At 38.7% G+C, this 25,751-nt stretch overlaps 1 protein-coding gene across 2 annotated transcripts in view; it reads left to right on the top strand.

Moving 5' to 3' along the window:
* grm4 (glutamate receptor, metabotropic 4) overlaps window positions 1–25,751 on the top strand; it is a 135,327-nt gene that overhangs the window by 94,836 nt on the left and 14,740 nt on the right. For both annotated transcript variants that reach the window (XM_056270561.1, XM_056270562.1), the window contains exons 7-9: window positions 6,838–6,974; window positions 7,870–8,805; window positions 20,853–21,102. In XM_056270561.1, the coding sequence (XP_056126536.1) occupies window positions 6,838–6,974; window positions 7,870–8,805; window positions 20,853–21,102 (1,323 nt within the window). The remainder of the gene's footprint in view (window positions 1–6,837; window positions 6,975–7,869; window positions 8,806–20,852; window positions 21,103–25,751) is intronic.

Genomic DNA, 25,751 nt, shown 5'->3' with positions numbered 1-25,751 from the left:
CCCACCCTGGTTATAAATTGTCAACAATTGGTTTTACAAAGATTAGCTGCTGTAATGGATTAGAGTTGTGAGAAACAACAGAAGCCCTGAGGAAGGGCAGACTGCTCCCCAGAAAAGTATTTTGAAATGTGCTTAGCGTACCCAAGCCAAGGTTCCTCCAGAGCCATGTATGTGTTAATTAAAGCAGTTTGCAGTGGGCTCACAACACCCTTTGGACATGTTCTTCCTGGACTATCAATGGCAGTATGACTAATTAATTTACTGAGTATTCACAATTACTCAGAGGACCATGATGATGTGGCCTACAGTTCTGAAGTGTAACCGGCTAATAGAATATGACTTTCGGGGGTCATTTAAAAGAAAGAAGAAAAGAAATTCAACTGGGTCAACTGTTATGCAAATTGATCGGTCACATGTTTCTCTGACCAAGTGCCCTTCAATCATTAGTGCATTTGATTGAATGATTCTCTACTGAGCTTTTTACTGAGTCAATAGCGTCTGCTTTTAAATAGGCCATAACGTTTTTCCAGCAGAAAACATGCAGATCTAATTGAATTAATGAAGTGCCTGACAATTACCGCGGTAGTTGGATGTTAGCTCAGAATATAAACACTTGATTGGGGAGTTCTTCGGGAACCAGTTAAGAACTGATGTTTTAATTAATTATACTCAGTGGTCGAACGAAGCCGGTAATCTGTGACGGCAATTTTGTGCTGTTCACATTTATTCAGGTATGTTGTTTTCAAGGTCTGATTGCTTTAGCTTTGATATCTAGCTTATTATGTCCATTTTTACATAAAGCAGTGCATCAAAAGTTATGGTTCTTTAAAAGATTGCTAAACCTCGGAAATTTGGAAAATCCAGTGAGTAGCTTTTTCCTTTCAAAATGAACTGTATACACTACTGTTTGAAAAGATTGGGGTTTGCTAATATTTGTATATGTTTTTGAAAGAAGTCTCTTATACTCACCAATTGTTTGTATTTTAATATCTTATCAAATGTAATTTATTTCTGTGATGAAAGCTGATTTTTTTTTAGCAGCGATTATTTATGACACTTTTCAGTGTCACATGATCCTTCAGAAATCATTCTAATATGCTGATTTGTTGCTTAAGTAACATTTCTTCCATTGAAAACAGTTGCTTAATGTTTTTGTGGAAACCGTGATATAATAATAAGGGTTCTGATGAATAGAAAGTTCACAAGAACGGCATTTATTTGAAACAAACATTTTTATTATAATGTCTGTTAAAAGTATTTACTGTCACTTTTGTTTAATGCGTCCTGGCTGAATAGAAGTATTATTTTTTTTTTTTTTTAAATCTTATTAACACCAAACTTTTGAACGGTAATGTGTATATAAATATTAGTGGCTCTTTTTAAGAGAAATAAACTTCTATTTTAATAACAAAAAGGTAAAACTGTTTGCAGCATTAAATAAATGTAATTTGTATATATTGTGGGACGTAAAATTCACTGTCGAAATCATTTTCATCAGAAATTGACACTTAAAAGCTGAAGTTAGAAGAAATGTACATGGATTTCATGGATTTCGAATTTACTTGTTCAATTTGTTATATTATCTGTGATCTACGCAACAAAATTGTTTCTCTGCTAAACTTGATTTCTTTGCTTTCGATTAAAGTAATTCTCTAAAATGTGTAAGCTACTTGATTAAATTATTTAGGGCGAATGTGAACCAACCAAGTAGCCTACTCGAAAATGTTTTTTTCTGGAAATGTAGTTTCTAGCAGCTTTGCTTGGGTCTTAATGAGGAGAGTAAAAATGTTTAAATTACGTGTTATTTTATGGGTTTTTGTGCAAGATGAGAAAAGGGGGAGACTTGAAAAATAGTGTTTAATGTTCAGTTATGTTAGAATTATGCTAATGTTATTCTTGAGTTGAAAGAGGCTCTACAAGCACTTCTATATATCTTACACTTCTAACCCTATTTACAGCAAATCAACAGCTTTTGTATTACTCCGTGTCATCCTATTACTGTTAATGAACAGATATGTTGATAATTATAAGAGTGTTCAGAATGCAATCAGTTTGCAACACTTCTCCTGCCAGTTCAGAAGTGGCCATGGCAGACGTTAGCAGCAGCTGAGCTGGCAGACATTTGTTTGCCATGTAACCATGGGCTTGATGAGAGGGACAGTTTTGCGTTTGAAACAGCTTTGGCTACACACAGCAGGTCTCAAATCTCACAAAACTGTCTAGTAACCCGGCATTGCTTGTTTCCAGCGCTACTTTCCACACATAACCCCGTCCTCCTCTCTTGAATCGACTTTGTGTGAGGTTAGTTAGAGACTTCAATAGCCTGAGATTAAACGAGGCGGCCCCATCACTCTTCTGTCCATGTAGTCTTTACTCTCGTCCAGAATGGTTTCTTCTTTGTAAGTCTACTGAGTGTGATGGCCTTTAAACTGCTGGCTTTGCTCCCAAAGCTCAAATTGCAGGTTTCCTCCATATTGTCTTTTTTAACAACATACATTACTGCCAAAATGGGTTTTAGAGTTCTGCTAATGGATGGTAGAAAACGACAAAACACTTTAATTTTCAGTTTCATTAAAAGGAATCTTACAAGTTTGTTTTGAATTTACTTTGTGTCCTGGAAATAATATAATACATTATTTTCTAAGGATTTTTTTTTATATTAAAGGTAGGGTAGGCAATATCGGACAGGCTAGCAATAGCAAGCTAGCTTTGAAAGGATAAGATCGCACCCTCCCTTCAGAATGCTCTCCAAAGCCGCCACTCCTTCAAAACACATGAACACACACAGCAGAGTTTCCAAAGCGTCACGAGACGAGAGACGGCGTTATATTACCTCATATCTCAAAGCACATATAATTACAATAATAATGAACATAAACACCTTACAGAGCTCTTACTTGTACCAACTGACTGCTGCAGATACATTTCGCTGTTTATAGTATTGACATAGAAACACATAAATCCCAGTCTAAAGACATGAACAGCTCACAGGTTGCCATCTTGTAATTACGGTTACGGCATGGCATGAACGCAGCATAAGCTCTTTGTTTTGGTTCAGGAGGAACTGTAAAAGGCGGCTGCTATTTTTTTTGGCGCTCAACAAGTGTCTGTCTGCAACTCTATCTACCGTATTTTCCGGACTATAAGTCGCACTTTTTTTCATACCTTGGCTGGTCCTGCGACTTATAGTCAGGTGCGACTTATATATCAAAATTACCAAGATTTACTCGTCACAGGATCGCTGACGGCCCCAGATTATTATTTGCGAGTTTTTGATGTATTTGTGGTATGACGTGAATGCATCATTTGCCGAAATTGGGGGTGACTTTACCATCTACAGCCACGAGAGAGCGCTCTAGACTACAGCTAGTTTTACCGCTGAAAAAATTAACTGAAAACAACTGATATTAACTGAAATATTAGACTGAACGCAAACAAAATGCCCCCAAAAAGAAAATCATATTCTGCAGATTACATACTGCAGGTAATAAAATATGCAGCCGAAAACGGTAATCGAGCAGCGTTTGGAGTGAATGAGAAACTTGTGAGGGACTGGCGAAAAGCAGAGGTTACTCTAACTGAAATGAAGAAAACAAAGAAAGCTAATCGCGGGCTGAAAGCAAGATGGCCAGAGCTGGAGGAACGAGTCCACAGATGGGTGCTTGAACAACGCGCTGCCGGGAGAGGCTTGTCAACGGTGCAGTTGCGTCTCCACGCCTTGGTAGTTGCTAAGGAGATGAATATACTGTTGATGTGTTACGTTAACAACATACCGGACACATATTCAGCCTGTTGTTCTTTGTGCTATTGTGTGTAGCTGAATAACTTAAATGCCTTCTGTTTTAATGAATTAAAGTCTGTTTAAATAACTTTTTCTTGGTCTTGGATTTTGTTAAATAAATTTCTAAATAAATGCGACTTATAGTCCGGTGCGACTTATATATGTTTTGTTCCTCGTCATGACGCATTTTTGGGCTGATGCGACTTATACTCCGGAGCGACTTATAGTCCGGAAAATACGGTATCTGTCTGTCTGTAGTTCTAGCTATCTGTCTGTCTGTCTGTCTGTCTGTAGATCTATCTATCTATCTGTCTATCTATATATCTATCTGTCTATCTATCATGGTTGGAGAATGATCTCTTGGCTGAGTTGTAAGCCTTCTCTCTGGAGGTGGAAGTCTACCTTTGTTTCTCCCTGATCCCATTGTTTGAAGTACTGCACAATGTCTCATCAAATGAACCTCAGATGAAACCTCAACTCAACCCTTTGATGCCGTGGAGTACACTCACGGCTCTAATAAGGATATATGTCTTGGGACAGTTCACTGTTTAGTGCCATCTTCCTGGTAGAGTCAGAACCCTGTACTGCATGATGAAAAATCGTAAAATAATGCTAGTTTTGCTCTGTATGTTTAATAACTAGATTTTTACAGTGTCACCATCATACTACTAGAAAGTTGCTGCTTGGGCAGTTATTAATGCCGCAAATACCAGTAAATTGACTAGCGCAAACCTTAGTAAATCACCTTGCATGATTCATTTAAATACTCTCCTCCCATAAATTTTGCGTCTAAAAGGGAAACACCTACAAATGCATATTCAATAAGGTCAGCCACAAAAATAATCGTGTCCACACCTTTTAAGCACTAATTTTTCACTGCATGTCTTTAGTAAGTCCTGGCAGTAGTTTTTTAACGGCAAAAGAGGGTTTGCGCTGCCGCAAACTTAGTAAATCTGGCCTTTAGTGTTTACTGTGGGAATCTCAGTCATTTCATGTGCACTCTCATGTTTTGATGAATATTTTGTCCTTATGAAATTCTCATAATCCTTTACATATGTCTGCATTATATGGTGTGCTGCACCGGCTGTCATGATTCTGCCCTCGTGTCCTTGATTTTCTCTAGTCTTGAGGCAGGATCATGACAGAATCATGTTTTGTGTGCAAGCACATGGTCTTGTGTTTTGTGCCATGTGCTTGTGTTGTCTCGTTATGTTACCCCGCCCCCTTGTTATCCTCGTCTCGTCATTATTGTCTAGTCAGTTTCACCTGTCCTTGTCTAGTCAGCTTCACCTGTCTTTGTCATTAGTGTCTCCCTTTTTAATCCCCTTGTGTTTGCTGTCCTGTGTCGGTACATTGTCAACCTGTGCGTGTTATTCTTTGTGAGAGTCCTGTGAGTACTTTGTCTGAATATTGTATTAAGAATTGTGAGTTTATGTAGCTGTTTGTTTTCTTCATCTTGTCTTTATCAGTCAGTATCAAGTCCTAGTTTATTTCCTGTCTTAGTCTAGTTGTACTGCCCCATCTGTCCTGTTTTGCCCCCTCGTGGGTTTTTGTTTTCTGTTTTGTCCTCAATAAATTGTGTGTAGAGCAATCAGTCTGCTTTTGGGTTCGTCTATCCTGCAACCACATGACACCGGCACCAAGCATGGCTGTAAAAAATCTTAAATCCTTAATCCATAGCGGTTGACTCATCAGAGTTTGAAATAAGCCTCTCGCAGCTTCCAAGCCTGCACAAAGAATGGATATTCATCAACAGAAATCCACCATTGCTGATAATCACCTTTAGATTTCAGTGAGAATTTCAAGTGGATTGTGCCTCATGATAGTTATAACCCAAACACGAGTAGTGAAAACACAGTTTCTTGTGGTATTGTTTGGTAGTTTCGGCTGCACAGGGTCCAGGGAATTCAGTTGGACACGGTCAGGTGCTTGGAATACAGATAGCTTAACCAAAACTTTAAAGCATGAGACAGCAGGGTTTTCCACAGAATAAGGCACCTAATCTAAAATGCATCATGGGATGCAGCACCATTGTTATCCTGTCCTCCTCGCCTGCCTCCTTCCATAAGCTATTGCTCTGGCAAAATAGAAATTGCACTCAATGTACTTGAGGTTATATATCTGCAAAGGGAATTTCAGCTTGTGTATACGGAGCCAAATAAATATGCCCATGCATTTTATACTAAGCAGTGGTAATGCAAGGTGTTTTTTTCTTTCTGTTTCGGGTTTAAATGAGGTTCTTTATTTCTCCTTTAGATACAGTGCTCATTGTTATATTATAAATAAGTGGTTTTGAAAAGCTCATGGCTATTCACTATAGTGTAATATATCAGCCCATTCTCATCCCTAGGCGTCATGAAACTGACGCCTTGGGAATCATTTTGACCATGCTTCAATATTCGACGCTTTAGGCACCCTTTAGCGTCAGTTACATGACGCGATCCTAGGGCGTCATCTTACTGACGCTTTACCTTTAACGTCAGTTAGATGACGCTATCTAATCCTAACCCTACCCCAGACCTAAACCTACCCGCGTCATCTAACTGACGCTTAGGTAAAGCGTCAGTAAGATGACGCCCTAGGATCGCGTCATGTAAAAGGGTGCCTAAAGCGTCGAATGTTGAAGCATGGTCAAAATTGTCATTTTAGTGACGCCTTGGGGTGAGAATGCGTTGAATATATAGCATTAAAAGCCTCTAAATCTATGTATTTTGCAAAAGTTGTATTACATTGACAGTAAGCACATTTAGTGCAGCTTAAACATATTGCAGTTTCCTGCTCACCATCAATCTCAGCTGAATTTCGTTCACGGATTTTGGACACTGTCCTGGATAAGTCCATACATGAGCGGTTGCTCATTAATGTGAAGGTATATGCAGAGATGGACATAAATACATGGAAATGTATTTAAAATAAAAATGCAAAATACTGTGTGGAAAAATGTATTTAAATACAAATACAAAATACTATGTGAAAAAATGTATATGGTGTTGGAACACTTTTTGCATGATCAGATTTAAGATTCTTTAATCAGATTTCTCTGCTCACATCTTCAGGAATAGCTGGCAATCCGGTGCAGTTCAATGAGAACGGAGATGCCCCAGGACGTTACGATATCTACCAGTACCAGATAAAGAACACAACAGCTGAATACAAAATCATCGGCCACTGGACTGACCAACTTTACCTAAATGTAAGCGTATTCAAGATTACTTAAAAAAAAACACAAAAAAAATCCCCCCTTGTTTATTCACTCTCATGCCGTTCCAAACCCGTATTTTGTTATTATATTCTCCTGTGGAACACCAAAGTACACATTTTTTTCAGAATCTTTATCAGCTGTTGCCATACAGCAACAGTAAACAGTGACAATAGCTTTTTCAAGCTCCAAACAGGACAGAACATACACTTTAAAAGTGTGTGTGCAGTCTTCCGAATAGCTTTTTGTGAAAGACAGACTAAAATAATGCTATTATTCTCTGAAGGTCACATAAACTGATTACCCCTAACTATCTGCATGTTGGTCAAACTAGATCTTAAGTCACAGTCTTAACATAGAGGCTAAGTTTATCCCACAGGATTTAAAAATGGCACATCAAATTGTACGCATGTGAGAACAAATAACACTTTACTGTCAGTGATGTTAGTATTAGTATAATAATTATTAAATAAAGTCTTAAATTTCGATGTCGTCCTCAAACATGGCTTCAGAATATAGCGCACATTTTTTTTTTTTGAGATTTACAACTCCTGATCACTTTAAACTGTCGTTTTATGTCTGCACAGTAATAGCTGCACAATAATTCCTCTAAAAAAAAAAACAGCATATGGTGTTGGAAAGACATAAGGATGAGCAAACAATGATAGAGTTTTCACTTTTTGATGAACTTGACGCACACATCGCTTATGAATAAGGATTGAAGTATAGCCTTGAGGAATACAGTTCAAAATTGCTCCTTTGAGATCCCCAAGAATTAATTTAATGAGTCAGTGGATGAGGAAATGAAAAGACTCATTTGAGATGTTAAACATTGTTTCCTGTCTCTAGCCGAGATGAATGGTAAATAGTGTTTGCTTTTGTGATTTAGATACGGACGATGCAGTGGCCAGGTGGAGGGAAGCAGGTGCCGCCTTCCATCTGCAGTCTGCCCTGCAAACCCGGGTGGCGCAAGAAGATAGTTAAGGGCATTTCCTGCTGCTGGCACTGCGAGCGCTGCGATGGTTACCAGTATCAGGCCGACCTCTACTCCTGCAAGATGTGCCGCTTTGATTTAAGACCAAACAAGAATCACACAGGCTGCCAGCCCATCCCGATTGTGAAGCTGGAGTGGAGCTCACCGTGGGCCGTTATACCGGTCCTGATCGCTATTGTTGGCATCATGGCCACCCTTTTTGTGGTGGTCACCTTCATTCGCTACAATGACACGCCAATTGTTAAGGCATCCGGACGTGAGCTCAGCTACGTCCTCCTTACTGGAATCTTTTTGTGTTACGCTACCACATTCTTGATGATCTCGACCCCAGATGTAGGGATCTGTTCCCTGCGGCGAATTTTCCTAGGGCTCGGAATGAGTATCAGCTATGCGGCGCTGCTCACCAAAACGAATCGGATTTATCGGATTTTCGAGCAGGGAAAAATGACGGTCAGTGCGCCACGCTTTATCAGCCCAGCTTCGCAGTTGGTAATCACGTTCAGCTTGATATCCGTTCAGCTCCTAGGGGTGTGCATCTGGTTCGCAGTGGACCCTTCTAAAGCTTTCATTGACTATGAGGACCAGCGCACGGTAAATCCAGAGATGTCACGTGGAGTTCTAAAGTGTGACATATCAGACTTATCGCTCATCTGCCTCCTGGGATACAGCATGCTGCTGATGGTGACGTGCACCGTGTACGCCATCAAGACGAGAGGTGTGCCCGAGACCTTCAACGAGGCCAAGCCCATCGGCTTCACCATGTACACCACCTGCATCATCTGGCTCGCTTTCATCCCCATTTTTTTCGGGACATCGCAGTCGACGGAAAAGGTAAGAGTAGATGAGTGAGCGCAACTCCTCAAGACCTTGCGAATCAAGCGTTTTAAAGTAATGACAGCATTTACCGCCTCAGCTTCCCACAAAACATGCCATTCAGCACGGCCCATTTTCAGCAAAAAATAGACCAGCAGGAACAAATTGACTATGTTCATTTGGGCTTAAGATCAAGCAGAGCGGTAAAACAAAGAATTTATTTCAAAGAGAAATTGAGAATCATGAGGTTTTGCGCTACAGCGAAGGTCTCACGTGGTTTCCTTCGAATATTGAAAAGGACATGTGTGGCTGGGAAAAACAAAAAAAACAAAGGCACTATCTTTTGCCCATCCAGCACTGCTCTCAAAGATAAAAGAGACTTTGAAAATAGCAAGGAGATTGAGCGTCAGCTTTTTGTAGATGATGTAATCAATTGACAAGCACCAACTGACTTAGAATACCAAACAAAAAAGGCTCTGCTCTTCGTTTTGAGGCCGAATTTAATATGCAACTACCCTGGCATTGGCTGCATTACTCATTTCAATTAGAAAACCTGGGACCTTCTGTTTCTGAAGCTTAAGATAAGGGCTTTCTCCTTTTTCAATTTAAGTTTTATTTAATTAGTGTCTCCCTTAGCAAAGCCTTGAACAAGCAATTTCAGCAATATGAGTATTGTTATACTTGTTGGTAGGGAGCCATTATTGCTTTAAACTCAGTTTCCCACTGCGCCTTTTAAACCACTGTTTAAATGACTCATTCAGATATAAGATTGTATGAACTGACTTTGGTAATTGCACGCTGCCTAAGACTAGTGTGTGCCTACACCAATCAAAAATAAACAAATAACCTTTCTGCTGTTTAGAAAAAATCATGACGTAACCCTGTTTCGCATGGTCTCTCTTCCCTTCTATTTTTCCCAGAATCTGCTTTTTATATTTTTTAAATAACCATAAAAGGTTTTAGTATGAATTTACAGTATTCCTGGCAACTAATAGACTTTTTACGGTCCGATGGCTATGATGAGTTAAAAAAAAAAACATGAAGGAATTAAGTTATCAAATTAAAAAATGTGTCATGTTCCTTTGAGCACTTGAATGATGGCTCGCTTAAATTTTACAACTTGGTTTTATGTCGAAAGATAGCAATTCAGTGTGCTATTGAAGTTGTTTAAATGGGTTTTGACATTCTAATTGCAATGTTATGGCTGATATTCCAGTTGTTATTTGAGCAAATGAGCACAAAATCTACTATAGACCTGATCAGATCATACAGATCATTCCAGTATTGCTGGTTTTCAGTTTCCCAGCATGAATATATATATATATTTTTTTTACTTCTGGTTTATTTTCATTTTGTTTAAATGCGGCGCACTATGATTTTTATACAGTAATATAGTTATAGAAAATGATGCTTTGAATTCACAGTGACATTCTGAATCTTGTAAAATGCTGGTAAATTTTGAAAGTGTTTTTCACTCAAAGCCTACCAATCCTCTCATGGTGTAATCAGAGTTTGATGTTGATTCTGCTCTGTACATCCCAGGACTGAAGGAAAAGTTTTAGCAATTAGCTTCGCATTGAAAATAAAGGATGCGTCATATGACACAATCCCACCACTGTGTGCTCAACAAACAGTGTTTTCAGAGGGGAATTAACATATCAAAACAAGAGCACCTCACAATCATCCAGGCTGGCAAGCACAATAAAGCCTGGCGAGTCAGAGATGACATGTCTTTTTAGAGCAATTAAATGCCTCACTTCCTCCTGGCCTGTGATTTACCTTATCTCTCTGCCTGTGCACTTGTCACACGATTTCTGCCAGACACCTCATCAGCATGCCGGCTCCATCAGTTGTTTGTCATCTTATGTCAAAGTGAATAATGAATGTCTTTGGAGGCTTTCTGGAGCATTTGAATGTGGGCAGCTGGTCTGGTCCCTGCTGAATTTGATCAGCCTGTCAAATGATTAATCGCGAGGTCATCTTATTGTGGTGTAATTGTGATTTTTTTTTATTTTTAAATGAGCTAGTCTGGCAGGTAGGTCTCATTGTGGTCTAAGGGCTTTAGTATGCTTCCTTCCTGGATTTTAGAAGGATCCAGATGGATTTTTGATTGCTTTGTTGGGTAAACTTGAAAGCATGCCCGAAATCGGATCATTGAAAAAAGCCTGTATAAAAAAAAACTGTTCAGTCTAAAAGAGAATCATGATCATTGTTTGCATCTAAAAACAAACGTGTGGATTATAATAGATAAAAAAGTAATAAAATGAGTGCGGTTAAGCAGCTGTTTCTATCCTTAATATATTCAGTTCTGGTAAAAACTGTAACACTCTGAAAACATTGGAAACCTAGCGCGTCCTTGTTGAAGGAATAGTTCAAACCGAAAATAAAAATTCTGTCATTACTCAGAACACGACTGATCCAAAAAAGACCAAAATCACCATAAAGGTTTTGTAAAAGTGGCCCATTTTATGCATCATTATTCCAAGCATTATGAAGTCACACGATAGCTTTGTTTAAGGAATAGACCAAAATTAAAGCTGTTAAAAAATATATTTTGATCTGTTCATGTGTGCGTTGACATGAAATATATAGATCCCTATTAAATCTCTTTTTATTTTCCCCCCAAATTCTGTTGAATTTTTCTGGATTCCTTGTTGTCCTCTCTAATTTTCTGTATTCCGTTTCAATGGTTTCATAATATTTTAGCAATCAAAAAGCATGTCTAAGTAGAAGGTGGAGATCTTTGGAACAAACTTTTATGTTGGCTTGACAAAGCCTTGTCTGAAACGTTTTATAAGCTCCCAAGCATTTGTTTATCATGTTGCAAGCATGTCTTAGCATGTGCCGAACATTACTTTATATTTTAGTAGCATATTTGTAATATGTTTTAATACATTACTAGCATGAATTAACAAATTGTTAACATGAATTATCAAATTGGTATCTTGTTTTAGCACGTTGTTAGCATGAGTCAGCACATTGCTAACATGTTTTAGCACATAGCATGAATTATCACATTGACAGGCTTTTAACACATTACCAAGCTGTTTTAACACGTTGTTAGCATGTTTAGCATGAAACTATCATGTTTTAACACGTTGTTAGCATGTTTTAGTACGTTGCTAGCATGATTTAGCACGTTGCTAACATGTCCTTAACTAGTTGCTAGGCTTTGTTTGTAAATAGTAGATAGTTAGTGGATGTAACTCTATTAGTTATAGTAAAAAAAGTTTTGACCCCCTCATTGAAAGTCTATGGGACTTTTCGTAGTTTTGATCGTCTGCATAACGAAAATCAAGTCCGATCAGTTAGTTTGCTTTTCACTTTTGCGTCTAGAATATCGTCATGATATATTTACAACCCTCATCCCCACAAATGGTGTTTTGAAGGCACCGCTTTTCAGGCGATAATATGGGCATGACTTTTTTTGCATTTTATTTGTCAGGGACAATAAACCTTAATTCTTCAAACTCAAAACTTGAGTGTGCCAGATTTTGCAAAGACAACTCATTTTGATCGGATGTTGTAAGCTAAATTTTGTTTGTCTTTAAAAGTTGATGTCGTAAGAAAAACATACAATTCCTTCTTTCCTTTCCTTGCTTGAGTTTATCACATCCCTTCTCATGTTGGTTTTGAAGAAGCTTGATAATATCTTAAGTCTAGTGTCTCGCCTTACACGGACCTGCTATTTGTATGCATCTCCAACCTCGAAAATTGAAAGCTATCATTAGAGTGCCACATGCCGTTAGGGTTCACTTGCAGGGGCTTTCCTCCTTTGTGTTGCTGACAGAGTAATCACTGTCTCTTTCTGAGCGAGGTCAACATCGCTTATTTACATACATGTGTGTGTCAACGTGTGTGACAGGTGTGGTAGAGGGGGGCCCTGACCCCTGTTAAATGTCAGTTTCTTTGACATTCCCGTTATTGAACTCCTTCAGTCTGTCATTCATTTGCTGTCACCTAAATGAGCACCTTGTACAGACAGATCCATGAGAGCTTTTTTTCTGACATATTAAACAGCTTCTCACAGATAGAATTTAATGCAAGTTTTACACTGTAAGCCTGGTACTATCTGCCATGAATTAAAATAAAGGAAGATGCATTCATAATAGTATTACAGTTTGAATACAAAAAAAAAAGTAATAATGTATTATGGCCAATTCTCAAAGCATAAACATGTACATTTATTTCCACCCAGTTTATTTCCACTTGCTTAGCCGAAGAGGTACTCCTGGTCCCAAACTCACACCATTGGTTGAGACAGAAGTTTATAGGCTGGGTAGTTCAATTAAGCAGAGCCTTATTTTGATGCATCACGAGCCACAGTGTTTACACCCCTCGGGAAAATCAACCTACGAATGACTTACTTATAGTTAGTTGTCTCTGCGCATTAACATAGAAGAAATTAGATTAACATAGTGACATAAGAATTAATTCATTATGACGTTCAGGGATGGCCTGGATACATGATAGATGAAGTCCCAAGTTTTCATGTGTAACATTCTAATTTTCACTCCATCAAGCTTTGCTTTGATTGCATAAGATACTGGAACAGGGATGGGCAACGTCAGTTCTGGAGTGCCGCTGTGCTGCAGTTTAGCTCCAACCCTAATCAAACACACCTGAACAAGCGAATCAGTGTCTTCGGGCAAGAGATGGGCTGTGTTAGAAATCGCCCCTATACCCTCATTCACTATTCCCTGCATTAGTCCACTAATATTCGAATTCAGACAGTGAGGCTGTTTCCGAAGTCACCCCCTACACCCTTGAATAGGGAACTGTTTGGGGGGACAGCCATTTGTAATGGTGTCCGAAACCATAGTGGACGTTATTAAGTGTACTCATTCAATCCCACAATCCACCTCAATAACGAGTGTACAATCGATGTACACTCAATGGCTAGAGAATACCCATAATGCACTGTGACGGTCAAGCCAAATGAATTCCCGCAACTCGCCTGAAGATGGCGGCCGCAGCTGAATCATCAATCCATCCATTTTTCAAACAGCTGGTCCAATATGTGGCTACAGCATAATATCATACAGGTGTAAATTCCTTTTAACTTGATTATTAAATTGTTTAATTAACTATTATGCTATATATGCTAGTCTGCCAGTTTGCACTTTCAAATGATTACAGAAAGCCCAAACAATGCAAAAGCGGCAGCCCTTCCAGCACTCAGTGTCCGAATTCACTCACTCGGTTTTCATTCACTCCTACAAGTGGACTAATGTAGGGAATAGTGAATGAGGGTATAAGGGGTGATTTTGACACTGGGTGAGTGTGCCGAAAGGTCAGCCGCTTTTTTATAGTTTGTGCTTGCTGTTTAATAATTATTTAAAACTTATCAGGCAGCTCCAGTAGTAAGATACTACGCAGAGCCCACAAGATAATTTCTGATATCTCCACCCTTGCACATTACGCCTTCCAGTTACTGCCCTCTGTGAGGCGTTACAGGACAATCGCCTCCAGAACAACTCGCTTCAAAAACAGTTTCATTCCAAAAGCAATAAACATTCTGAACTCTGAACGCTGAGGACTGTGGATTAAGCATGACCCTTTATGTATTATGTATTAATGTGTCTGTCTGTATGTATATATATGTTACTTTATATGTTTAATGTTTACTGTTTAATGTAATGCTGGAAGCTGTACCAAAGAGCTGTACTGAAAACAAATTCCACCAGCCTGGCTGTGTGGTCATTAAATTAAATCAATCAATCAATCAATCAATCAATCAATCAATCAATCAATCAATCAATCAATCAATCAATCAATCGAGATGAAAAGGTTTATCTTGAACTCTGTCATGGAAACTATGTATACAACTTAATTAAACAATTTAATAATCAATTAAAAAGGAATTTATACCTGTATGATATTCCGCTGTAGCCACATTGGACCAGAGGTTTGGAAAATGGGTGGATGGATTATTCAGGTCCGATGATTCAGGTGGATGATTCCTGACATCACTACAAATGGCTGTCCCCTCAAATAGTGCCCTATATTTAAGGGTGTAGGGGGCGATTTCTGGCACAGCCATGGTCTTCTTATTGGGAGATAGGAGGGTCCGTGACTCTACCATTGGAGAAAGTATAACAGCTTTCTTGGATCACGTGTGCCTTGTTAACCAATCACATTACAGCCTTGACGTCATTGAATTTCATGAAGTTGTGCGACGTTCAATCACTGTTTGCGGACACCATAGAAATGAATGAGAAGTGCTGTAAACTGAATCATACCTCTTGCGCAATTGTCCATGACTTCTCTTATGTATAAAACATAATTATTTTTGTGTAAACTAACAACAGATCTATCCATAATTAATGTTGCAAACATGTTAAGGATTAGCCAATGGGCTGTCGATTCATTAAACGATAAGCTATTTCATCACAAAAGCGACCTCTTGTCTCTTTCCCTGCGCACCGCTGCGCTAGCTGGCGTGTTTTCGGCTAAGGTTGCAGGACTGCCTTCAAATGGCTTTGCTGAGGGTAGAGGCAGGTGATGTTGTTTTTTTATCAGGGTTGGAGCTAAACTCTGCAGGACAGCGGCACCCCACTTTGTCCATCCCTGCACTGGAAAAATTAAACATGTTTTTTTTTCTTTCTTTTTTTTCTGTTATTCAGAGCTGCATGGAATCTAAAAGAATGAGGTTTTGTTTTTTTCTGTGTGCAGCATATTCAATGATTTTAAATGTGCATAATTCATTGTTCATTTGAATGGCAAACGTTCACATCCATTTAATGATGTTTTCCACAGCGCTGCTATTAACATGAGACCTACTTCTTTCTTAAAAAGCTTTTGATGTTGGCATAAGACCTACTTCCTTTTAAAAAATGACAGTTAATTTTTTTGTTCTTTATCCCAAGAGATAATTTGGCAGCAGCAGGTGAAGAAGTGGCTGAATCAGTTGTTGTATTATTAAAGTTGATGGTGTTCCGGTGTACGTTTTATCAAGTCATACATTTATACGTGCGAGTGCAATAACAGCTGCTTTTTTTAAACTTGTGGTTTCAATTCGAGGGCAAAAAAGTGGAACACTTTGTATGTGTAGAGACAACAGAGAATGTCTCAGAGGACTAACGCTGATTCACTGTCTAGTTCTCGTCTCAGTATTTCTCACAAGCCTCATTAGATTGCAGGTGTGCTGTCTGCACATACAGGGCCCGAGGCGGAGGCATTGATGAGATACCGCTATGAATCGTTTGTCGTGTGCGCCATTAAATCCTCATTTGTGACTGTAATTGCAACTTTAGGTTCAGCTAGATTAGTGAGAGTTTTCGACGTATAGACTAAAGCTAATAATTTCTGGCCTGTGTAATCACTATGTATGGACCAGTCATGTCCTTCCAGGTGATTTGTTGGAGCCCTGCCATAGATTTTCTGGTTAAATTTGAAAGTGTAGCTCTGCTGACTGAAGTGACCAGGGACCATATTTAACAATAGCTTTTATCTGAGCCATGGCCTTTTGGTTAGACCTCTGACATATTGAGCTGTGGCAAGTGACATATCTTATCATTTCCTGCCCTCTTTCCACTACACTTTTAACTGTGTTTTACTGAAGAAAATGTGAGCGGAGTTTAAACTGTCCACCACAAAATTAGTGGTTGCAATTGCATTACTAATGCTATTGCGTGTTCTGGTTGGTTTCTGGGTGGTTGCTAGGGTGTTTATCATAAGTGGATGTTAGCTGGCATGTGACAGTTTTCAGATTTGGGTCCAAAATCTCATCATCCAAACCATGTGCACAGCCATGCATTTTTTATTTTTTTTTATTTATAGTAATATGTTGATTTAGTTTTGATTTTTATATTTTTCTTTTCATTATCATTTTAGTCCTCGTTTTATGATATTAGTTCTCTTTTTAAACATATTCTATTTAGCTTTTATTTCCATTTTAGTAATCTTAGTACTTTAAAACTTATTCCAGTTAGTTGCCATGGGTATCATTTGTCATTTGACTTATATATCTAGTAGCTCTAATAGTTGGTAGAAAAAGATACATGTTTTTTTTTTATGTGTTTAATACAAACTAACATATTACAGATATTATTTTAATCACTTCTTTTGGCTTTTGTGTAATGTCAACTTGCTCTGCAAACAACATGGTTAAAACTACTGAAACATTGGTGTCGTGACTAGCTAATAAGTGCCTTTTTAAAGACACTGCGCTATATTTGAACGACACAGTTCTTTAGGATTGCCTAGTGGCCAGTGCTGGGTGTTAGCCATCTGTCTCTTCTTCGAGAAGAGCCCCAGCACAGCTGATGTGGTCCTAACCCTTCCTGTCGACTTGTGCTGAGACTGCTTTCCAGTCAGTCCCTCTGGATGGAGATCACAGCAGTGAGTCACACTTAATCACAGCACACAGTGGAGCCAGAGCCGAGGTCACGTCCGCCAGAGCCAAAACACACAGCAGCGTTCTAAAGCAACAGCAGGGGGTTCGCAGCAGTTCCATGGAGTGGCTGGAGCCATTAGTGCTGGTGTGTGTGTGTGTGTGTGTGTCACTGAAAACATGTCATAAACAAAGTGGTTGGTTAAAAATAATCATGATTACCCTCTCATTATTTAGGTAATAATGCCTTACACCGTGTCCTAACTGGGCGAGGTGCGACAAAGTGACCAGCAATGAAAGCAATCACTTGCATGTTAATCTGAGTTTCTGAGCTAACTAGCCAGGACAAGTAAAACAACAATTTTATCAGTCGCTTGGTTTTTACTTCTGTGGCGTCGTGCGGAGAAATCCTGCTCACAGCTGCTCGTCATTTAGCTCCACTGAAATTAATGTATTATTGTTAATATATTATTATTGAATTTATTATTATTGTTTATAATCGTAATTATTCATTTTTATTATAATTGTATTAATTACACGATTAATAATAATGTAATTATGTAATTATCTAATTGAGAATGAGAAGGTGACGTCACGCGTATCACTCCGCGTTGCATTGTGGGAAGGATTCGCCATCTTGGTAGGATACGCTATCCGTTGTCATGGTTACTTCGACCGTGAGACCGAGAGAAATAGCGACAGAGAGAGAGAAGCTTGATATTTGTTTGCATTTTTGCGATAAGGCACAGTTTCTTGGGAATAAATGAAGAAGGGGGAAGCAAAAGGAAAGGGGCTCTATCGGGAGAGACTAAATCACAACACCAAGCAGCGTTATTTAGAGAAACTACTTGACATCAACATGGACCCGTACGACCTGCTACAGCATGGACGAAAGACCCAAAGCACTACCACCTTTCACATACGCTGACATAGTTAATTACCCGGTTTGTTTATGGTATCACATCAGTGACTAACGTTACTGCCTACACAATGCAAGAGTTCAGAAGCTTTAAGTCATTAGAAGCTGAACAAGTCTGTTGCGGCTGGGTGCAAGACTTAGAAACCCCCAAACCTGTAACGTTAAACTGCGAGAGTTCAGTCATACTTGATGTTTCAGGCCTCATTCATATGTGGAAATAAATCTGATATGAATCAGATACGTGCATTTGCACCTGCCGTGCAACGTTAAGCGAACAGATCAGACATTCCCCTGTCAATGCGAATCGTACGTCATTAAAAAAGGTGTCTTTTTAAAACATTTCGCGCTACAGATATATCTATAACAAATGAAACAACTCTAGTTGAATAACAGAGTATTAATTTCGTTCGTTTGTGTTAAATAAAAGGCGAACTGTGCTGAAATGTGTTGCTTTTGAAAGCAGGCTTTGCTCGCTGTTGCTGCTGTCAGTTTATTGACAAGCAGTTTCTCTAAGCTGGCTAGCATTGTTATTTAGTCTCTCCCGATAGAACCCCTTTCATTTCTCTTCCTTCTCCATATCTTCCAAAGAAACTGTGGCGTATCGGTAAAATGTAAACAAACACTAAGCTGCGCTGTCTCTCTTTCGCTATTTCTGGAATGTTTAGTCGTGCCTCTGTGAAGTTCTGAAGGCGTTGCCCCTGGCAACCGATAGCGTCTCCTACCATCATGGCCGACCGGCTCAGACCCCGCCCAAGTCGGCACGTGACTCCTCACTCTCAATACCATTTTGCTCTACAAATGATATTATACATTTTTTATCTTTTATTAATTGTTAAAGATACAATGTCATTTTTTTCGCTAACCTCTTACAATAACAAAGGTGTAGGTTGATGACGCAAAATTCCAGTTGAATTATGGAACTTGTCGTCAAGCTTATGGATCTAATAATGCTTATGGATGAGTGAATATATTTGTTTTTATCATGACTGTGGTATGAAGTAGGGCGCGATTGCTAATGAGAGACCGATATCAGCCCCCGCGAGTCCCGCGGATATAAAGGAATAAGGACATTTAATTCTACCGAACTACCCGCAAGTGCTGAATTACTCACACGGGTCAGTTTATTTGACGAATGAAGCTTGTGAGTTAACACAGCGCTGTTTCACTTCGGTCTACATACTATCACGCTAAACTGCATTTGAGTGTGGTGAAAGTTACAAAATAACACATGTTATTGTATGTATGTGTTAGTTTGTTGGCTGTATGAGACTAGCAGTAAGCTACATCCACATTAGAATAACATACTGATCATGTTCTAACATTTCATCATGTTGAGCTATATAACATTGATTAGTTTTATGTACATTTGCTCACCTGTCTAATAAAGTACATGTAAGAGCAGCGTCTCTGTCAAGTCGAAGTTTGTCACGAACGTGGAGCTCTCGGCATCTCGAAAACGCCACGCTGATATTGATCCTCGTTTTAGTTCTCCTTTTTTCCCAAAGTCTGCTTGCCATGGTCCATAATGTTTAACGAAACAACTGCAGTTAGACGTAACGCTGTTGTCCACGTCTGTCGCCATGGTTACTTGTACTGCACGAGCGGAAACCAGGGATAACGTAGATATTGCGTCAGTGACAGACGACAAGTGAAAATTCCGGGACGGCCAATTATTTAAAATTGTAATTTCTCTGAAATTAAAAATCTTTGGGAACTTTTGGGATATTGTAAGTACACAATTGCAGGAAATATATCGCACTGTCCAAGTGATTTTTGGATATTTTATTACAAAATTCTTACATATTGTACCTTTAAACAAAATATTCTTTGTTTTAAAATTGTTCAAAAGCTGTTCATTTACTTTTGGATCCCACTGTATATTAAACACCTAATATGGAGAAAGCGGTATCAATTGTAGAAGTTGAGAAACATTGAGCATTATATGATAATTATGTGACAAAATGAAGTCACACACTTGAAGTGTGAGCGCAAAAATAGCTGATTGCTGCAGTCAAGTACAGCACAATTAAAGGAACATATAATTTTTGGCACCTATAGCACTGTTCAGCATCATAATACCACTACCTATATACCTCTCATTCATTACTCATGGCCTCATGCCATGGGATAGCAAAGTGTCAGTTGGTTGCACAACTGAAAATCTCAGCAAATGCAGTCTGCCTTCTATATCATGAATACTCTGTATTCTGACATTCTAGTCATTTGCATATTATTTAGTAGAGAATTACGCATATTCAAATGTGGTGACGGTGATGCTTTGGGCATGTTGAGTCACAAGGTTATGGCTCTCTGTTGAGGCTTGACATATTGACTGTGTCAGTTAGATCAGGGGGATATTATGTCAACAAGCCCTCGTGAAAAGAAGGTCCCAGGTCATGTGAACACGTCTTCATTATTGCAAAATACAGCCCTGACAGGACCCCACTGTGAAGAAGAGGGCTATTGTATCATCCTGAAGGGGTTTATTTTGTGATAATGACCTGTATTGTCCCTTACATTATTTCTTTCCTACCAAACAAGTAAATAAATGGTCTTCAAATATTGATTTTAGTGAAAATTATTTTATTATGTGAGAAGAAATAGACTGTGGTGTGATATAAAACTAGCACACTGCAGGGTATTGGTTGCCTGGGGCAACAGACAAATATACAGTTTCATTATATTAAAATATTTGGCCACAGAAAGCTGTGATTGACCAATTACAACCCAGTATGCCATGTAATAATGGCTTTGTTTTCAGTGATTTGTCACTTTCATATGCTGTGATTTTTTTTGTTTTTTGTTTTGCAGATGTACATACAAACGACCACACTGACCATCTCAGTGAGTCTGAGCGCATCCGTGTCTCTGGGGATGCTGTACATGCCGAAAGTCTATGTGGTGCTCTTCCACCCGGAGCAGAATGTGGCCAAGCGCAGCACTCGCAGTCTAAAAGCTGTGGTCACTGCCGCCACCATGTCTAACAAGTTCAACCCCAAGGCCAGTCTGCGGCCCAACGGAGAAGCCAAGTCGGAGCTGTGTGAAAACCTGGAAACTCAGGGTGAGTGGGTTTGAGGATAAACACTTTTATTCTTATTGACAACGATTTTTATACTGCCATAAACCTGTTTTTGTAATCTTAAAATGTTTTATTCACCATCATTCTCTTGCTCGCTTGGATCCATTTGGATAATGGATCTAAATTTGGAGTCAGTAACAAAATGATGCTTCAGCGGTCCGGTTATGAGTCTTAATGCAAAAACTTTAGATTTATTTTTGATTTAAAGGATTAATTCACCCAAAATTGACACATCTATTATTATTTATTCCCGGATTGGTCTAAACCTGTATAAGTTTTTATTTTTTATTTAATAATGCCATGAAATGCAATGAAGACATCTAATGGCATCAGTGTGATGATCATAACAAGACAACCCCTAATCGTCTGCCTCATTTTGCGAAATGTTTTTATGTTAGAATCTTACCGCTTAGCATCAGAGATAGGCTAAGAAGTGTGTTTTTTAAATCATCAAGAGGCAAATCAGTTGAATCGGTACAACAGTCCTTGCCTAAAACCCATCTCCTGCTAATTTGAATATCAATAAAACAGCAGCTCATAAACAACTTTGTAATACAGCAGTAAAAAAAGCCTACTGGCTCAGCAGAAATAACTTGCATTCTAAAGCAGAAGCAAACGCATCTTCCGAAGAGTGGTGTCCCAGTCAAGAGCAAAGAGAGTCCCAGTTCGCATAATTATACTTTTCATTAATGGCCTGATTGATTAAGTTCAGGGCTGAACAGATTAGTCGTTGTCGACAATCAAAAAAATGGTAACAAATATTTTCGTTGTTGAATAGTCTTTTGATCTTATGACCTATTTTAACTCCCCCATCCGCCCTTGACGGAAATTTCGGTAATGTTCTTAAGAAAACGCTTCCCCACCATTGACGGAAATGTACGGCTTTCTGTGCTTTCACTATTACACAGTAGGGGGCTCTATTACGTATCTTCTGAAAGAGTACTGATTCAAAACACAGGCGAAGAAGAAACAGAAACCAGCGATATCATATGTAAGCAGAAGCATATGTAAAATAACGCAAGCATCAACATTAAACAGCATATACTGTATATCACAACTACACAATGTCACTGAATGAAATGTCAACCCAGGACGAGCTATAGGACTGTGAGCTTTGGGGGTGTTGATAAGTCTTTGACACAACGCGGTTTTCTCAGCTTTTTGCTCAAAATTAGTTTTTTTTTATGAAACTTACCCACATACAAAACATCAACCCAAGTGTTGATAAAAAAGGAATGCATGAAGCTAGAATAAAAGTTTATTTAAATATATATATTGCATATTCAGATATTCATACCACCAAATATTCTGGGTGCCATTACACTTTTGTGAAAATGATTTTAAAAAATTGCTGTCGGTGACTGGCGAGCGCTCCATGTAGTGCTGTTTCTCTTCGGGCAACCTGAGTTTGAGTCCCTGCTCTGATACCTTTCCTGATCCTGTCCCACTCTCTCTATCCCACTTCACTTCCTGATAGTTCTCTTCTATCCTATATCAATCAAGGCAAAAAAAAGAAATCCCAACAAAAATCAGAGCGTTGGCGCTTGCAACACCAAGGTCATGGGTTTGATTCCCAGGGAAAGCAAGAACTGATAAGAATGTAAATGTGTATTTAAATGCAATGTAAGTCACTTTGGATAAAAGCATCTGCCAAATGCATAAATGTAAATGTAAAGAGAAACCTGTGAAAACAGAGAAGAGGCGCTAATTTCTGATGCTATATCTGGAATACACAATCCTCAGTAGACAGTAATTTTTATTTTTGCATATGTCATCTGCTTTGCATATGTTTTTATATGCACAAAACTTTGGTAAATCACAGTTTAAAGGTGTGCTTCTATGCTTATGTGAACGTAGTTAGACTGTACAGCAGTTTTGAGACATCATACAATTGTGCCTTCATACCCCATACTCCCTTTGTGAGCATCATCATATTAACATCGGCTTGAAATAGAAGTTGAGGTAGTCTTCTTCCCTATTGTGATGTATATTTGAGTGAAACTGCTTCTCGAACAAGAAAAAAATGTGCGGTGGGATTTGATTTTGTCCATTGGGAATTGATTGAATGGTTGTGGTTTGCTATTGGCCGATCTCATGTGAGTTACAGGTTCTCCCTCCCTCGTGCAAGTAAACACGTCATCAGAGAAGATATGAGGGGGGAGTTATTTTAATTAAAGATTACAAGGGCACATTAAATAAAAAATAATTTCCGCGCATACTGCAATATTCCATAAAAAAACAAGAACTGTCATTGTTGATTTCATGGTGACTTGAAAATCATCCTGCTATTACCAACTAACCCTACTAGTTACTAAGCCTAACCTCTGACGTCAAATGTATCAGACAGGGAAAAAATATAAATCCATTTCACACTTTTAATAGATGTGGTAAAATATGTACTGTAATATAGTTACAGTAAATGTGTTGCTTACAAGAAGAATTTCCCTCAGAATAAACAGATGATGTTGAATTGTCGTCAATGGAGCAACTTGTTTATTAGCGGCCAGATGGTGTCACATCTACCAGCCGGGGTTCTACAACAGGGTCATGCTGACCAGCGATACCTTGACCCCTTGATTTTGGGCCATGTAAGCTGAGAAAAAAAAACAACATAAATAAATATTAATCCAGTCAGAGTAATGCACAAGGTATATTAAAATTCATTATGAATTTACTAAGACATTCCCCAAGATATATCTGTACATTGACTAGTTCTTGAATAAAATATTGTGTTAAGCAGATTCAAAGTATCATGTTTGACTAGGAAGGAACAAATTATCTGCTTCCATTACATTGCATTTGGCATTCACAGCAACGCGCATCCACTCTGCTTTCATTATGTTGCATTTTGTATTAATTTTGCAATGTAGCAATACCCAGTAAATCATATTGTGGGTCTTAGTAACAAATAGCTCTGAATTAAGGGAGACATCCAGATAAATGTTTTGACAACAGAATTAAATTATGTAATGAATGTTGCTACATAGATGAAAATTCACCCAATTAAGCATGACTAGTTAGCACAGAATGTTTTCAGTAAATATTTAACACACCGGTTGCATGACCATGCCAGACTACCACCATCACCAGTGTGAATTTCATGTGCTCAGTGCTTTGTTTGCTCTCTATAGCACCACTTTGAATTCACTGCAGTGGAACAATGTGCTTTTGTAAATGAGGTATTAGAGTCAGTGACTACATTAGCATGTGCCCTTTTAAAAAATCTTTCCAGAGTCATTTAATACAGGCAGTTTCTTTACATTTAAAGCAAAAGCTAGCTAACAAATAATTTCTCCTTGGCTCAGGGATGTCTAACATTTCATGAATGCATTAATGGTGGAATAGGATCTCTTTGTTGATTCTAATTGATTTGTGATCCTCCTTTAAGACTTGAATTACATTAAATAAAAGTGTCTGTTAAGTGTCTTAATGTAGTGTAATGTGAAAGAAACATTTCTATAAAGTGTTAGTGAATTACATGACATTGAATTATTATGTAGTTCCTAATTGTGTTTCTAGTCAAGCAAGGTCTAATCTTTATGTGTATGTAGGCAGAAATCACCATTATTATTAGCATTGGTACGCTACAATAACACAGATTTCAATTGGAGTCAAATATATCATGATTTTGTGAAGAAGTTTGTTTGTTTCAATAGAGTGGTGCAGGGATGACGTTAAAACCTGGAAGACTAATTTGCCACTGGTTCCCTCGAGATTTTCCTATTGAGTTTATAATGGAGTTTTTCAAGTTATGTGGTAAAATAAAGCCTGTGGTAAACACAACTTATTAACCTTTATTTAACCAGGCAAGTCACTTAAGAAAAAGTTCTTATTTTCAACAACTGCCTGGCAGGAGAGTTCAAATCTCCTGAAAGTCATACAAACATACATTACAAAACACACACATATACACTCACCTAAAGGATTATTAGGAACACCATTCTAATACTGTGTTTGACCCCCTTTCGCCTTCAGAACTGCCTTAATTCTACGTGGCATTGATTCAACAAGGTGCTGAAAGCATTCTTTAGAAATGTTGGCCCATATTGATAGGATAGCATCTTACAGTTGATGGAGATTTGTGGGATGCACATCCAGGGCACGAAGCTCCCGTTCCACCACATCCCAAAGATGCTCTATTGGGTTGAGATCTGGTGACTGTGGGGGCCATTTTAGTACAGTGAACTCATTGTCATGTTCAAGAAACCAATTTGAAATGATTCGAGCTTTGTGACATGGTGCATTATCCTGCTGGAAGTAGCCATCAGAGGATGGGTACATGGTGGCCATAAAGGGATGGACATGGTCAGAAACAATGCTCAGGTAGGCCGTGGCATTTAAACGATGCCCAATTGGCACTAAGGGGCCTAAAGTGTGCCAAGAAAACATCCCGCACACCATTACACCACCACCACCAGCCTGCACAGTGGTAACATGGCATGATGGATCCATGTTCTCATTCTGTTTACGCCAAATTCTGACTCTACCATCTGAATGTCTCAACAGAAATCGAGACTCGTCAGACCAGGCAACATTTTTCCAGTCTTCAACTGTCCAATTTTGGTGAGCTCTTGCAAATTGTAGCCTCTTTTTCCTATTTGTAGTGGAGATGAGTGGTACCCGGTGGGGTC

Source organism: Rhinichthys klamathensis, unplaced genomic scaffold (assembly GCF_029890125.1).
Source record: "Rhinichthys klamathensis goyatoka isolate OS25496 unplaced genomic scaffold, OSU_Roscu_1.1 h1tg000303l_1, whole genome shotgun sequence".
NCBI lineage: Eukaryota > Metazoa > Chordata > Actinopteri > Cypriniformes > Leuciscidae > Rhinichthys > Rhinichthys klamathensis.
The sequence above is the reverse complement of the archived record's forward strand: the minus strand, read 5'-3'. Positions and strand labels throughout refer to the sequence as shown.